The sequence below is a fragment of the Phyllostomus hastatus genome, unplaced genomic scaffold (genome assembly GCF_019186645.2).
Source record: "Phyllostomus hastatus isolate PE091 unplaced genomic scaffold, TTU_PhHast_1.1 phas_contig_10, whole genome shotgun sequence".
NCBI lineage: Eukaryota > Metazoa > Chordata > Mammalia > Chiroptera > Phyllostomidae > Phyllostomus > Phyllostomus hastatus.
In genome coordinates, this window is record NW_025333499.1 from 357,917 (window position 1) to 374,233 (window position 16,317).

At 33.8% G+C, this 16,317-nt stretch overlaps 1 protein-coding gene across 4 annotated transcripts in view; it reads right to left on the reverse strand.

The window, feature by feature from the left end:
- NBDY (negative regulator of P-body association) overlaps positions 1–7,216 on the reverse strand; it is a 46,010-nt gene extending 38,794 nt beyond the window's left edge. For 3 of the 4 annotated variants that reach the window (XM_045832372.1, XM_045832353.1, XM_045832363.1), the window contains exons 1-3: positions 6,889–7,216; positions 6,166–6,263; positions 5,010–5,146 (exon numbers count right to left, since the gene is read on the reverse strand). In XM_045832372.1, coding sequence (XP_045688328.1) covers positions 6,918–7,124 — 207 coding nt within the window. In that variant the 5' untranslated portion in view covers positions 7,125–7,216 and the 3' untranslated portion in view covers positions 5,010–5,146; positions 6,166–6,263; positions 6,889–6,917. The remainder of the gene's footprint in view (positions 1–5,009; positions 5,147–6,165; positions 6,264–6,888) is intronic. The other variant, XM_045832382.1, reaches the window with a different exon arrangement.
- Positions 7,217–16,317: the final 9,101 nt, after the last annotated feature.

Here is a 16,317-nt window from a genome sequence, read left to right on the forward strand (position 1 = left end):
ACTGGACAGATACATGCAAAAAAAAGAAAAAAACTGGACACCTCTCTTATATCATCTACAAATATAAACTCAAAATACATTAAAGACTTAAGTGTAAGACCAGAAGTCATAAAACTTCTAGAATAAAACATAGGTGGTATAATATTTGACATCATTCTTAGTAATATATTTTTGGATATGTCCCCTCAAGCTAGGTAAACAATGGAATAAAGGAAACAAGTGGAATTTTGTAAAACTGAAAAGGTTCTACACAGCAAAGGAAACCATCATAAAACAAAAAGACAACCTACTAAATGAGAGAAGATATGCACAAATGACATCTCCAATAAGTAGTTGAGAATCAAAATAAACTAAGAACTCATACAACTCAATGACAAAAAAGATAAAGAATGGGCAAAAGACATGAAGAGACATTCTCCAGAGAAGACATGCAGGTGACCAATAGACATGAAAAGATGGTCAACATCACGAATCATCATGGAAATGCAAATCAAAAGCACAATAAGATTATTACCTCACACATGTTGGAATGGTCACCATCAATAAAGCAACAAATAACATTACAAGTTCTGTCAAGAATGAGAAGAAAAGGGAACCAACATGCACTTTTGGTGGAATTGTAAGTTGTAGTCTCTATGGAAAACAGTATGGAGATTCCTCAAAATACTAAAAATAAAACTACCACATGACCCAGTAATTCCATTTCTAAGTATTTACCAGAAAAAATTAAAACACCAATTTTCAGTATTTACAGAAAAAAACGAAAACACCAATTGAACAGATATATGTACCACCATGTTCATTACAGCATTACTTACAATATCTGAGATATGGAAGCAACCTAGATGTCCATTGATAGATGAATGGATAAAGAGGATGTGATACAACCCTGAATGGTGTAGCTCAGTGGATTGAGTGCCAGCCTGAGAACTGAAAATTCACCAGTTTGATTCCCAGTCAGGGGACATGCCTGGGTTGCAGGCCAGGTTCCCAGCTGGGGGCATGCAAGAGGCAACCGATTGATGTTTCTCTCACACATTGATGTTTCTCTCCCTGTCTTTCTTCCCCCTTCCCCACTCCCTAAAAGTAAATATATAAAATCTTTTAAAAAAGGAAGATGTGATACACACATGATGGAATAATAGTCATAAAAAGAATGAAATCTTGCTATTTGCTACAACATGAATGGATCTAGAGAGTGTTATGCTAAATAAAATACAGAGAAACACAAAGTACTTTATGCTTTCACTTATATGGGGAATCTAAAAAATAAAACAAACAAAACAAAACAGAAACAGATTCATAGATACAGAGAACTAATGGTTGCTAGAGGAGTAGGCAGTTGGGGGATAGGTTAAAATATAAAAGGGAATAGGAAGTACAAAATTTCAGTGGTAAAATAAATGAACCATGGGGATATAGTATACAACACAGAAAATATAATCAATAACATTGTAATAACTTGATATGTTAGCAGATAGTTACTAGACTTAGTGTGGTGATCACATTGTAAAGCATATACATGTTGAATCATTATACTGTACAGCTGAAACTAATACAATATTGTATTGCTACTATACTTTAACAAAAATTTATAAAAAAGAATAGTATGGTACAGATGTAAAAAGGACAAACCAATAGAACATAATTGAGTGCCCAGAAATACACCCCCACATATATGGTCACCTAATATCTGACAAGGAAGCTAACAGTACTTAATGGAGAAAAGATAGTCTATTCAATGAATAATGCTGAAAAAACTGTATATTCACATGAAAAAAGAATGAAACGGAAGCCCAATCTTACACCACTCACAAAAATTTCACCTCAATGAATTAAAGACTTAAGGTAAGACGAGAAACCATAAAAGTCTTAGAATAAAAACATAGTGAAAAAGCTTTTTACATTGGTCTTTGCAATGAATTAATGGGTATAATACCTAAAGAAAAAACAATAAAATAAAAATAAACAAATGGGACAACATCAAACTAAAAAGCTTCTGCACAGCAAAAGAAATGATCAACAGATTGTAAGGAAAACCTATGTGATGAGAAAAAATAATTGCAAACCACATATCTGATAAAAAAAAATCCAAAATATAAGTATCTCATACAACTCAATAGGAAAAAAAATAAGTAATCCAATTTTTAAAAGGTGAACAGGGCCTGAATAGACATTTTACCAAAGAAGGCATTCAGATGGCCAACAGGTACATGAAAATTTGCTCAGCATCACTAATTGTCAGGGAAATGCAAATGAAAACTACAATGAGATATCTCACATGCTAGAATGAAAAAGACAAGCGATAAATGCTGGCATGGATATGGAGGAAAGGGAATCATTGTATACTGTTGTTAGGCATGTAAATTGTTACACATACTAGGGAAAACAGTTTGGAGGTTTTCAAAGAACTAAAAATAGGACTACAATATGATTCAGCAATTCTATTTCTGGGACTATAGCTAAAGGAAATGAAATTACTATTGACAAGAGATATCTGCACCCCAATATTCACTGTATCATTATTTATAATAACCAAGATATTGAAACAAAGTAAATGTCTACAGAGAGATGAATGGACAAAGAAAATGTGGTCTATATACACAATGCAGCCAGAAAAAGTTAATCCTGCCATTTCTGACATAATGGATGAATCTTGAGGACCTTAAGCTAAGTGAAATAATTCAGACCAAGACAAATTCTGTTTAATCTCACCTATGCATGAACTCTAAAAAAGCCTAACTCCTAGAAAAAGAGAGTAGATTGGTGGTTTCCTCGGGCAAGAAGGAGGGGGAAATGGACAAAGTTGGTCAAAAGGTATAAACCTTCACCCATAACAACTTTTCAGGATCTAGTGTATAGCATTATGTACATTATACTACACTATATTTAGTTATACATAGTTATACAACTACCATCATAGTGTAGTACTATACTATAGAATGGTGGCCATAGTTAACAATGCTGTATTATATATTTGAAAGTTGCTAAGAGAGGAGATCTTAAAAGTTCTAACCACAAATGAAATATGGTAACAATGAGATGACTGATATGTTAACTAACTGTATTTTGCTAATCATTCTATAATACATATGTATAACAAATAATCGCATTAAACTTACAAAAATGCTATGTTAAATGTACATCAATAAAGGTGGAAAAAAGAACACAACTTATATTGTCCATTTGAAATATATGTTTTCCCAAACTCATCCATTTTCCAGTAAGTATGAGTATGTAATCTTGACAATAAATGTTTACGGAACAATATCAAATTTTTATGTTGTCACAGGTACTGAGGTTTGTGCAAGAGAAAGACATTGTTCTGAGGATATATACACTGAAGTATTTACAGGTAAAGAAGCATGATGTCTGCAAGTTACTCTCAAATAGTTCAGACAGATGAAATGGGAGAAGGAGAAAGAAAGGGGAGAGAGGAAGAGGGGGAGGAAAGGGAAGCAGGTGGGGGAGGAGAAAAGGAAAAAAGGGAAGGGAGCAGGGAGTGGAATGATAAAGAAAGATATAGAAATAGAGAATGATAAAGCATGGCAATGTGTTAATTGGTGAATCTGGGGAAAGAGTATATGGTAGTTTGTTGTAATATTCTTACAAATTTTCTTTAAGTGTAGAATTAGATCAAAATAAAAAGGTTTAAAAACATAAGCATAAATATCAGTAATAATTCCACCATCAAATAATATCACTCTTTTCCTATGTATTTAATTAAACAAAAAGTTTTATATTTTTAAAATCTATTGGGATGAAGAGCCAGTGTATAATTTTGGTTTTTATTTCCTGAAAGGTAAAAAAAAACATTAAACAGCAGAAAATAAGATGTTCATCTATAATTGAACTAATGATTTCACAATATGATTTTTAAAAAGACACATGTTTGTAAATTTAAAAAAAACAAATAACTCATGAGTCTAAAAGAAATCATGAGAAAAAAATAATAATGCAGACAACTGTCTGCAACAACTTTAACAATAAAATAATATTTTAAAAAATAATTAAATGAAAATAAGTTACTACATATAAAAACCTGTGAAATTCTTCTAAAGTGGTACATAGTGAAAAATTTATAGTCATAAATTATTTTAGAAAAGAAAATTGAAAATGACTGAGCTAAAGGTTCAAATAAATAAATTGGAAGAAGAGGAAACAGAAAGTAAAGGAAACAGATAAAACCAAAAATTACTAAAATAAAAAACAAAATATTCAATTGTAAGATCTACTGAAACCAAAACCAGGAGATGTTATTAAAAATTTAGTATCATAATTTATCATTTGTCATGCTGTCATATTAATTAAGAAAAAAACATATAATCATGGCAATAAATATTTACAAAGTATCTGGAGAAAAAAACTCCATACGCATTCACAAGAAAAACTCTCAGCAAGTTAATAGAAGGGAACTTCCTTAAGATGAAAAATGAAATCTACTAAAAATAATGAAACATTTGTAAAACTCCCTTGTAAATTCAGTACCAAAACAAGGAAATCCTCTATCACTTCTACTAATTTTTGTTGTACTGAAGATCATAGCTAGTACAGAAAACAAGCTAAAAATTTTCTAAACATATTGGATGAGCAAAAAATATTGGACAGAAAGAATTTGCCATTATTCCCAATATAATTAACAGAGAATCCATAAATCATCAGAATAAATAGAATTAAGATAGGTTGCAGCATGTAAAATCAGTATGTAAATATACCAATCATGTTCCCATTTACCAGAAATAATCAGAAAATGTGATTTAAAATATACTTTTCATAGTAACAACAGAAACTATAAAGTAATAAGGACTTAATCTAACAAAACAGATTATAGGTAACATTGTTACGTGGTATATATGGTTTCATATAGCATAGAAAATGGTTTCAATTTTATCATTTGGTAATAGATTTTGGGTTTTTGTTTGGCTAGTCATTTGTAATGTCAAAATTAATTTAATGTCATAATCAACTCTTATTTTTCTTCTCCCCTTAATTTTTGGTAAAGACATTACCTTAAAAATCACAACTTCCCAGTGCAGGACAACAGGAAAAGCAGGGTAGCATTGTCAATAATCTTGGTTGTCTTCACTGAATAAACTATGTTACGAATGCACCAAAAAAATGGAGTCATACTGCAATCCCTCAAAGACTGAAAAATAATAAATAAGGTAAAATAATTTTTCTGTTACTGTTTATCTCTTCCCCTGGCCTTCTCAAGTCCTTATGCTCCACCATTCTCCCATTTCAATTATGATTCATGGAAAAGAGTTATAAGCATATATATTACATTAGAGTTTATTGCTTGGCTAAGCATAGACTATGGAAGCCCTTTAGAATAGTATCTGGCACATAAAAATGTTCAGTAAGTATTTATTATTATTACAATTTTCAATAATTTGAACCACTGGAGGAAATTATGTAGCTCTTGCACTTTTTGGCCTATATTACCTCCTTTGTTTTCTATCTGAGCACTGCTATTCCTATACTCTCTTACCCACCACCACTACCTGTTTGGATATAGAACTAAAGTTGAGGGAATTCAGGCTGTAAGGAATGATCTAACAGTAATTTCAAGTGAACTAGAGCTCTTTCATTTTCTATGCAATACAACCAAGCCCTAAATTCAGAACACCCTTAGTTGTCACTGTTGTCCTATCATTCATTTATTTATTCAAATATCTGTTTCACTCCTACTATGTAGCAGGCACTATGCCTTGGTCATCATCCCTTCTAGCTGCCAGCACAATGCCTAGTCCATTGCAAGGGCTTCACAGAGAGGTTAATTGCATAAATGAAGAAAGTAAAAGCCCTGTCTCCTTTGGATTACAAAGATCTGTGAAGCTTACATCAGATTTGGTTTTATTTTTTGCATTCTATAAGCTCATGTAAACAGAAGATTTGTTTCTCTGACAGTAAAATAGTAGACTCCTAAAATACATCACTTGCTTGAAAATCATCAATGGTTTCCATGCTTACAGATGAAACTGCATACTCCTTAGCATAATATTTAGGGCCCTACAATATTTTGTTTCACCTCATAGTCCTTCTCATAGATTTCAGAGTTATAGCTAACCTGTTCCCAGAACAAACCTGTCTTGGGGCTTTTGTTCTCAAAACATGAGGCCTGAAAAACATTCTTTCCCCTTTCACAAGGCAGATGTCACTCACCCTTTAAGGCTCACCCAAATTTCCCTTTTCCTCTCTGAAAGTTCATGATTACTACCAGGCAGAATGACTGGGTCCATCCTAGGTTGCTTCCTGAATACCTTGAACAAGCAAACATTATGGCACTTCGGTTTAACTCATCATATTGTAACTTCGTTTTTACTTATAATTTCTCCCACCATACACAGGGAAATGATCACATAATTCTATAGCTCACTTTATAAATACATTATGTTAGCACAGTGCTAGGCAGGGGAATTAGGCCTTGAATACATTGTCATTACTCATCTTAAAGCATTTTTAAACTGAAAGTTTCAAATGTACACAAGAGTAGTGAGAACATTAGAAGGTGTTATAAGGGGATTCATTTTATGAATCCCCATAAATACATCGCCTACCTTTCATAATTATCAACTTATGAACCTTTTGTTTCTAACCCCCACCTCAACCCCACTAAATTACAGTACTTTCAACCATAACATTTTAAGCCTACCTCTTAATATAACCCACAATTATCACAACTAACATAATAAAAATAATTAATATCATCAAATATCCAAAATTTCACCCAAGCATATTTTGTGGAAGAATGATTTAATGCCTCCATATTCTTTCTTCAATTTTAAAATCGTAGAGAGATCAGGAAAAGCGGGAAGGCGATATATGAAACACGTAATTAACTGCCAGAGAGCCAGAATGTCCCAGATGAGAGAGGAGGAATCTGACCTGGCTTAGGGTGGGAGAAGTATAGTCTACTACTTCTCCGGAGGAGGAGGGTGCGACTTCAGGCCGGGTGATGCAGGAGGAGGTGCGGAGGGGAGAGGGGTACTACCTCCGTTGGGGGTCCCTTCCGGATAATCCCACCGTGGAGCTAGGAGGCAGCGCTTTTTCGGAGGCTTGATTTCCCGCGTGTTTCCAGGTGGGAGCGTAGATCTCCCGGAGGTGCAAGGTTGGTCCCCCATAAGGATTACAGGACCTGGACGTCAGTTTTCTGTGGTGGGCCCTAGCGAGGGAAAGAGACCTGAGATGGCGCCGGGTCCCCTCCAGACACAGAGCTTCCTCCGGGTTTCTCTCTTACCGTATTTCCTGTATCCTGAGACGTATATCCCCTCTCTGCCTCCGCCCCAGCTCCTTACCCTACCCCATTTTAACGTTTCTATGAGGATGGGTCTTAAACGACGCGTTTATATAATATAATGTTTTTCCATCATTTCTCCCCATAGTGTAACTAAATCTATGGGCTGTCTTATACAATCTATGCCTGTAAACTTTGTGTGCGTTGTAACGCGGCGTGGAGTGTGAGGGGCTAGGGGAGGGAACAAAGAAATTATTGAAGAGCTAAGTGCTTTAACATCAAGTTGCAGATGCAAAATACAAAGCTATGGAACTACTTCCGAACGTTTATAAAACAATACACAAACGTGTTAGTTGACTCAAGTGCAGAATAGCATGCTAACATTGACCTTGGAAATTGAATGTGGGCAATAAGTTTACCCTATGTCACAGAATTTAATATTACGTTTTTCTTCATATTGTAACAGATTAGAAACTTCTGAAGACTTACCTTTTAAAAACATTTCGATATCCACGAAATCTTGTAGAATTCATGGTATGTCATGCTTTAATTGGTAATGTTTATTTTGTCCTAGAGTTATAGAAAATAATGATTCATCTCCATATCACAAGCATTTTATACTCTAGTATCTGGTAAGTAACTAGGAGAGGGTACAAATTGGCTTAGAAGAAAAGGCCACTGGAACTTCACCATTCACACCCATCTCCCTTAGGCTATGGACAAACTACGCCACACATTTCCAGCACTGTCCTTAATTTTTTAAATAGTTCATCATATTGTATTTGCCATTACCATTTATCCCCCTATATCCTCTTCCACCTCTACCCACACTCTCCCTCCCCAATCACCACAATGAGTTTTTTCTCTTTTTTGCTGGGTCCCTCCACACCTCCACCACCCCCTCCAGCCTGCTCTTTATCTATGAGTCTGTCTCTATTTTGCTTGTTAGGTCAGTTTGTTCCTTAGATCCCACATATGAATGAAACCATATGGTATTTGTCTTTCTCTGACTGGCTTATTTCACTTAGCATAATGTTTTCCAAATCCATCCATGCTGTCACAAAGGGTAAAAGTTTCTTCTTTTCTATAGCTGAATAGTATTCCATTGTGTAAATGTCCCATAGTTGTGTTATACACTCATCTACTGATGGACACTTGGGCTGCTTCCATACTTTGGCAATTGTAAATAATGCTTCAATGAACATAGCGGTGCTTATGTTCTTTCAAATTAGTGTTTTGGGTTTTGGGGATAAATTCCCAGAAATGGAATAGCTGGGTTGTAAGTGTACTCATTTTTTTTTATTTTAAAAATGGAGATAGTTCAATCCTTAATATAAAAATATAACTGACTTTCAAAATCTTCTGCTAAATGCAAGCTTTGTGATATTTAAGTAGTTGATTAAACACTTTGAGCTTTAGCTTCCAGGTGATAATTTTTTTGCAGAAATATCGCCATAATCATAGATATGCAATTAAAGTGCTTATTAACCATGATTGCCTCTCATCTCCACCATCACTACTTTCCTCCAAGTAACAGCACAGCCTTTTTTGCAAACTACATACTCAGAAAATGTTTGGAATATAAATGACCCTGTGGTTTTCTATCAGATGCCACTAATAAAGACAGGAAATGTAGCAGTAGGTTAATAGAAATGTGTGATGGGGAAATCAGAAGGAACAAGATTCTAGGGCTAGAAGAGTGGTTGGGACTAGACATATAGATGTGGGAATCAGTAACATAGATGTGGTGGTTGAAGTTATGGGAAAGGATTACATCCCCAAAAGAATATAGAGAAAAGAGAAGCGGGCTAAAGACAGAATTGTGAGTGATAGAGAAAGAACAGAAGCCTGCTACAAAGGCTAAAAAAGGCCAAAGTCAGAGGAAATAACTCTAAACCATGGTTTCTCATTCTTGACGTTATTGACATTTGAGGCCAGATCATTCTTGGGAGAGAGAGGGAACTGTCTGTGCAATGAGGATATTTAGCAGTGTTACAATCCAGGACAACTTGTTACAACAAGTGTTACAACACTTGTTCCTTTTCTCGTGTTTTTCATCTCAGTGAATGTCATGCTTTCAACCCAATAGATGTCAAAACTTGGAGTCTTTATTTTTTATATTGCAAAATATTTTAATATTTCCCAAAGTAAATTAAGAGGAATTTTTACAGTCTTTTCCATGGGTCTCTAAATCTGCAAGACTAAAAAACTTTAAAAGTTGAAATGAAGTTGTTTTTTAACTGTAGTTTAAGTAAATTAAGAGAAATGTGCCCATTTAGTGAGACGGGAATTAAACATTATATCAAATCTAGGTGACTTTGATTTATCATAAACATTTGACTTGAGGTGAAAACAGTCTCAACTTAGAGCTGCTGCCATCAACCTGGACTCTTTCTATTTCAACTGGATTTATCTATTTTTAGTTGTGATAAAATGCATATAGCAAAATTTACCACCTTAAAAATTTTAGTGTACAGTTTAATAGTGTTCAGTATATTGTCAGTGTTGTGCAAATATACCTCCAGAAATTTTTCATACACATTACACATACCTTTCCATTTTCCCCTTTCCAGTCCTTGGGAACTACCATTATACTCACAACTGGATTTTGTTTGTTTATTTTTGTCATACCAAAATTAAAAACTAAGGCCTTTTATTTCTAGGTTTCAAAATAATTTTTCCCAATCACCTTTCTCAAGTTAAGCTTTTCCTTTTCTCAATATTGATGAATTAGCTGAATGTGAATCATAGAACCACCAGAAGAGGGCACTCTTAGATTGAAGAACTAGATTTGAAAACTGCTGTAGATATGAATTTCTTTCATAATTTAAAGTGCCCAAAGAGAGAAAGAAAACAAAGAATGAAACTGAACCCACCTCTCAGTGATAGTTTTCACTTAAGACTTTTGTTTTGTTTTGTTTTGTTTTTAATTGAGATGTTGGTTGATTCATTGTGCTTTCTTTTACAAGTGAGTTTTCATTTTGAGGCCAAGAATTTTCCTCTTCTATGTAGAAATGTAAAGAATTTCTCTGTTAATTGGCTTTTATGTATATATATAAGGACAAGAATTAGGGTATTTCTGTAACATTCTTATTAAATGAGAGATGAGAATGATTTGGAGTGAGAGTACACGTTTTTTTTTGTTTTATTTTAGGTCTTAATGTATTATTTAACTATTAATTTTTAAGAATTCTATGAAGTATTCACAGTTTTTGTACTTAGTTTTTTGTTTTATTTTGTTTCTAACTTAACAATGCAGCCTGACATATTTTCCCGATAAAACATTCTTTCTTCTCATTTTAAAATTTAGCCCTTCCTGGTGTGGCTCAATGGATTGAGTGCCAGCCTGCAACCAAACAGTTGCCTGTTCAATTTCCAGTCAGGGCATATGCCTGGGTTGTAGGCCTGGCCAGAGGGCATGAGGCAGGCAATCACACATTGACGTTTCCCTCCCTCTCTTTCTCCCCCCACTTCCTCTCTCTAAACATAAATAAATAAAATCTTTTTTAAAATGTAAAGGCTGTACACAATCCTAATTATTATAATTTTTTCTTTAACTAATTGTCAATGGATGGATGTTTGTCAACACTTTGGTTGTTTCAAGTTTTTTTTTAAATTTCAAATGAATCTACATAGCATAAATTTGCCCTTTTATTGTATACAATTCAGTATTGTAAGTATATTTACAAAACTGTACATCTATCACCACTAATACTAGAATATTTTCATCACTCCCATTAAGAAAGTATGTTCCTATTACTAGTCACTCCCAATCCTTCATCCCCACAGCCCACTGGAAACACTAATCTGTTTTTTGTCTCCATAAATTTGTCTATTTGGATATTTCATATAAGTAGAAACATACAATATATGGTCTTGTGTGTGGTTTATTTCATTTACCATAATATTGGATTGGCCAACAAGTCTGTTTAGTTTTTCCTGTAAAATAAAAGACACATTTTTCATTTCCACCAATAACTTTATTGATTTTGGATATTTTGAGTATGTTGGCTATCTCCTGCGTGGCATAACATTGATAGTACTCAATGTCTCGATATGATCGCTATCAACTTCAACTGATCTACCTGACTATGGAGCATCATCATCCAGCAAGAAATCTCCAGCACAAAACTTTGCAAACCACTTTTGACACATTCGATCAGTCATAGCCCCTTCTCCATACTCTGCACAAATTTTTTTTTGCATTTCAGTTGTGTTTTTACCTTTCTTGAAATAATAAAGCACAATATGCTGAACATATTGCTTCTTTTCTTTCATTTCAATGTTAAAAATGGCTACATGAAAACTCGCCACTTTTGATGTTTTTTTAAAATGCATCCTAATGTGACAGCTGTCACAATACAATCTAACAAAATTATTTCAAATGAAGTTAAAGACAACTAACTAAACCCTATTAGAGCCATCTTATGGAAAAAAAAACCGAACTTTTTGGACAACCCAATATTTTTCAGGATTCGTGATGTTATACCATGTATCAGTGCTTCATTCCTTTTATTTATTTGTTTGTTTATTTATTTGTTTATCTTTTAATCCTCACCCAAGGATATGTTTATTGATTTTAGAGAGTGAGAGAAAGACAAAGAGAGAGAGAGAGAAAGTGAAACATCAGATTGGTTGCCTCCTATATGTGCTGCCACAGTGGGGGGCAGGGAGGGGATCAAATCCACAACCTAAAGTAGGTGCTCTGACTGGGAATGGAAACTGCAACCCTCCTGCGCACAGTATGATGCTCCAACCAACTAAGCCACCCAACCAGGGCTCCTTATTTATTTTTATTGTAATAAAACATACATAACATAAAATGTGCTGTCTTTTTATTTTAATGAGATAAAGATTGCCATCTTAACCATTTAAAGTGGAGACTTCAGTAGTGTTAACTACAGTCACACTGTTTTTCAACCAATCTCCAAAACTCTTTTCATCTTATAAAACTTAATTGCTATATTCATTAAACAACAACTCACCATTCTCCGTTGCCCCCAGCCCCTGGCAACTACTATTCTACTTTTTGTTTTTATGTGTTTGACTACTGTAGCACCGCATATATAGACTCATATGACATTAGTCTTTTGTGAACAAATTATTTTACTTAGCATAATTTCCTTAAGTTTGTTCATGCTGTAGCATGTGCCAGAATTTCATTCCTTTCAGAAGCTGAAAAATATTTCATTGCATATATTACATTTGTTCATCCATTCATCTGTTGATAGACACTTGGGTTGCTTTCACCTTCTGGCTATTGTGAAGAATGCAGTTATGTAGATGGGTGTTCAATTATCTCTTGAAGATCCCCAATTCAAGTTTTTTGGATATAACCCAGAAGTGGAATTGCCGGATCATATGGAAATTTTACATTTAACATTTTGAGGAAATGTCATAATATTTTCCATAGTGGCTGTACCATTTTACATTATCACCAATATCTCTACACTCTCACCAACAATTGTATTTTGGGTTTTTTATGGTGGTCATCATTGTTTTTGCTATTTCTTCATAGCTCTTTTTTAAACTTCATGTAGTGGTGTATTTTCAGGTATATGACATAATGATTTGATATTTGTATATATTGTGAAATTATCATCACAATAAGCCTACTTACCATCTGTCACCACACAGTTACAGAATTTTATTTCTTGTGATGAGAACTTTTAAGATTTACTCTCTTAGCAATTTTCAATTATGCAGTACACTATTATTAACTATAGTTGTCATATTATGCATTATATTCCCGTGACTTATGTATTTTATAACTGAAAGTTTGTACTTTTTGACTTCAACCATTTTGTCCACACGCACCCCTCAGCCTCTGGCAACCAATCTATTCTCTGTATCAATAATCTTGTTTTGTTTTTGTTTTAGATTACACATATAAGGGAGATCATATGGTATTTTTTTCTGACTTATTTCACTTAGCATAATGCACTCAAATCTATCCATATTGTTGTGGATAGCAAGATTTCATTTTAAATGGATATATACATATATCCATTCATTTGTCCATGGGTACTTTAGTTGTTTCCATACCTAGTTATTGTAAATAATACTGCAACAAATATGGGGATGCATACGAGGTCTGTCCATAAAGTATCCAGCCATGCAATGTGAAAAATAGAGACATTTATTGAAGAAGATAAAGATACAAGAAACATTGTACACAGTACAATGACACCTCAGTCCCCCTCAAAGTAGGCACCTTGGGACTTCACACAGTTCTCCCAGTCACCATCAGCTGCCCCATCGTATTTTCCTGAATCTTATCAACAGTCCAAAATCTCTCCCTTTTCAATTCTCTCCCTTCTCAGGGCACCAAATCTGGGCTGTAGCAGGGCTGAGTCACCTGGGTGACTTGATATTTCACAAAAAAACTGCAAGAGACATGATGCATGAGAAGGCATGTTGTTGTGATGAAGCTGCCAGTCACAACTTGCCCAAAGCTTTGGCTTTCAGAATCATCCAAATAGTTTCCATGGAGCAATGTTTAAGCTTAATGCAAAATTTGATGCAGGTTCATTGCTCCACTTGCTCAGTAATTTTGAATGTGATGACCACACGGTACACATGCTCACTGAACAGTATCTACTGCCCCTACTGACAAGTACAGTGAAGTTGTCATTGTTCATGCATGTGCACTCCTGTCTTCTCTCCTTGGTTGCCAGGTTACATCCATGTCGCACAAACTATTCTATTTATATTAACAATGGCTGGAATTTTTCCAGAGAGACCTTGTATATCTTTTCAAATTAGTGTTTTTTTCCTTTCAATACCCAGAAGTAGAATTGCTGGATCATATAATAGTTCTATTTTTAATTTTTTGAGGAACTTTGATAATAGTAATCTTAACATAGTGTGAGATGGTATCTTATTGTGGTTTGGATTTGCATTTCCTTAATGACTAGTGATGTTGGATATGTTTTCATGTGCTTATAGATATTGGGTTATCTTCTTTGGAAATATGTCTCTTCAAATCTTTGCCCATTTAAAAATTATCTTTTTATTATTGAATTTTAAGTGTTCTTCATATGTTCTAATACCAGACTCATCACTTGTTTGAAAATATCAAATATTGTCTATTATATGGGTTCTGACTGCTTTTGTGATAGTGTCCTTTCATCTATAAAAGTTTATAATTTAGATGAAGTACAATTTATCTATTTTTCTCTTGTTATTGTGTTTTCTATGTCATATCTGTGAATTTATTACCAAATTGAAGTCATGAAGATGTGCCCCTGTTTTCTTGTAAGAGTTTTATAGCTTTAGTTTTTATATTTTGGTCTATGATCCATTTTGAATTAATTATAATATATGGTGGAAGGTAGGGATCTAACTTTATATTTTTTATTTTTTATTAAGTAACCAGTTAATAAGATATAAATTTCAGGTGTACAACGTTATAGTTTAAAATCTGTATACTCTATTACATGCTAACCAACAAAGGAGTAGTTTCTATTCTTTACCATATATTTCACCCCTTTTACCTATTTTGTCCGCCCTTCCTCCTTCCCCTCTGGTAACTATCATTCTATTGTGTATATCTATGAGTTTGTTTCATTATGTTTATAAATGTGTTACTTCTTTGTTTTAAATTCCGCATATGAGAGAAACCATATGCTTTTTGGCCTCTTCTATCTGATTTATCTCACTTAGCATAATACCCTCAAGATCCATTCATGTTGCCACAAATGGTAATATTTTATAATTTTTATGGCCGAGTAGTATTACATTGTATGTATATACCACATATTCTTTATCCATTAATCTGTTGATGGACACTGTTTATTTCCATATATTGGCTATTGTAAATAATGCTACAATGATCATCTCCCATTGGGTTGGTTGTCATTTTGTTTTTTTTTATGGTTTCTTTTGCTGTGCAGATAATTTTTAATTTGACTCAGTCCCCTTTGTTTATTATTGGTTTTGTTTCCCATGCCTTTGGAGGCAAATTCACCAAAAACACCACTGAGACCAATGTCCAGAAGCTTAGTGTCTGTTTTCTTTTATGCATTTTATGTTTTCAGGTCTTACATTCAAGTCTTTAATTTATTTTGAGTTAATTGTGGTGTTTGGTGTAAATTAGTGGTCTAGTTTCATTCTTTTGCATATGGCTATGCAGTTTTTCCAACTCCATTTATTAAAGAGACTTATCTTTCACCATTGTATATTCTTGGCTCCTTTTTCATAAATTAGTAGCCATATATGCATCAATTTATTTCTGTGCTCTTTATTTTTTCATTGGCCTGTGTGTCTGTTTTTATGCTAGTATCATACTTTTTTGTTCCTATAGTGTAGTTTAAAGAATGGGACTGTGACACCTGTGGCCTCATTGTCCACCCCTCACCCACACCCCTTCAGGATTGCTTTAGCTATTCAGGGTCTTTCGTGATCTCATACAAATTTTAGGATTTTTTGTTCTTTTCTGTAAAAAATGCCATTGAGATTTTGATAGTTACTATATGAAATCTATAGATTGCTTTAAGTAATGTGGGTATTTTAACAATGTTAATTCTTCCATTCAATGAACACAAAATACTTCTCAATTTATTTATGTCTTCTTCAATTATTTTTAATAATCTCTTATTGTTGTCAGTGTGCAAATCTTTCACTAATTTATTAAGTTTATTTCTAGGTATTTTATTCATTTTTAAATTGTAAATAGCTTTGTTTCCCTATTTCTTTTTCTGTAGTTTGTTGTTAGTATATATAAAGGCAACATATTTTTGTATATTGATTTTGAATCTTTCAATTTTACTGTATTTTGTTACTGTTTCCAATAGTTTTTTTTGTGGAGACTTTTGGGATTTTTATGTGTAAAATAATTTCATCTGCAAATAGTGACATTTTTTCTTTATTTTTTGTTGTTCAAGTATAGCTGTCTCCATTTTCTCCTACCCCACCCACCCGCACCTCCCACCCTCAATCCTACCCTCCGTTGGCTTTGTCCATGGGCCCTTTATACTTGTTCCCTGAATTATCCTTCCCCTTCTTTCCCCCAGTATCCCCATCCCAACTCCCCTCTGGATACTGTCAGTTTTTTTCTTTATTTCAATGTCTCTAGTTAT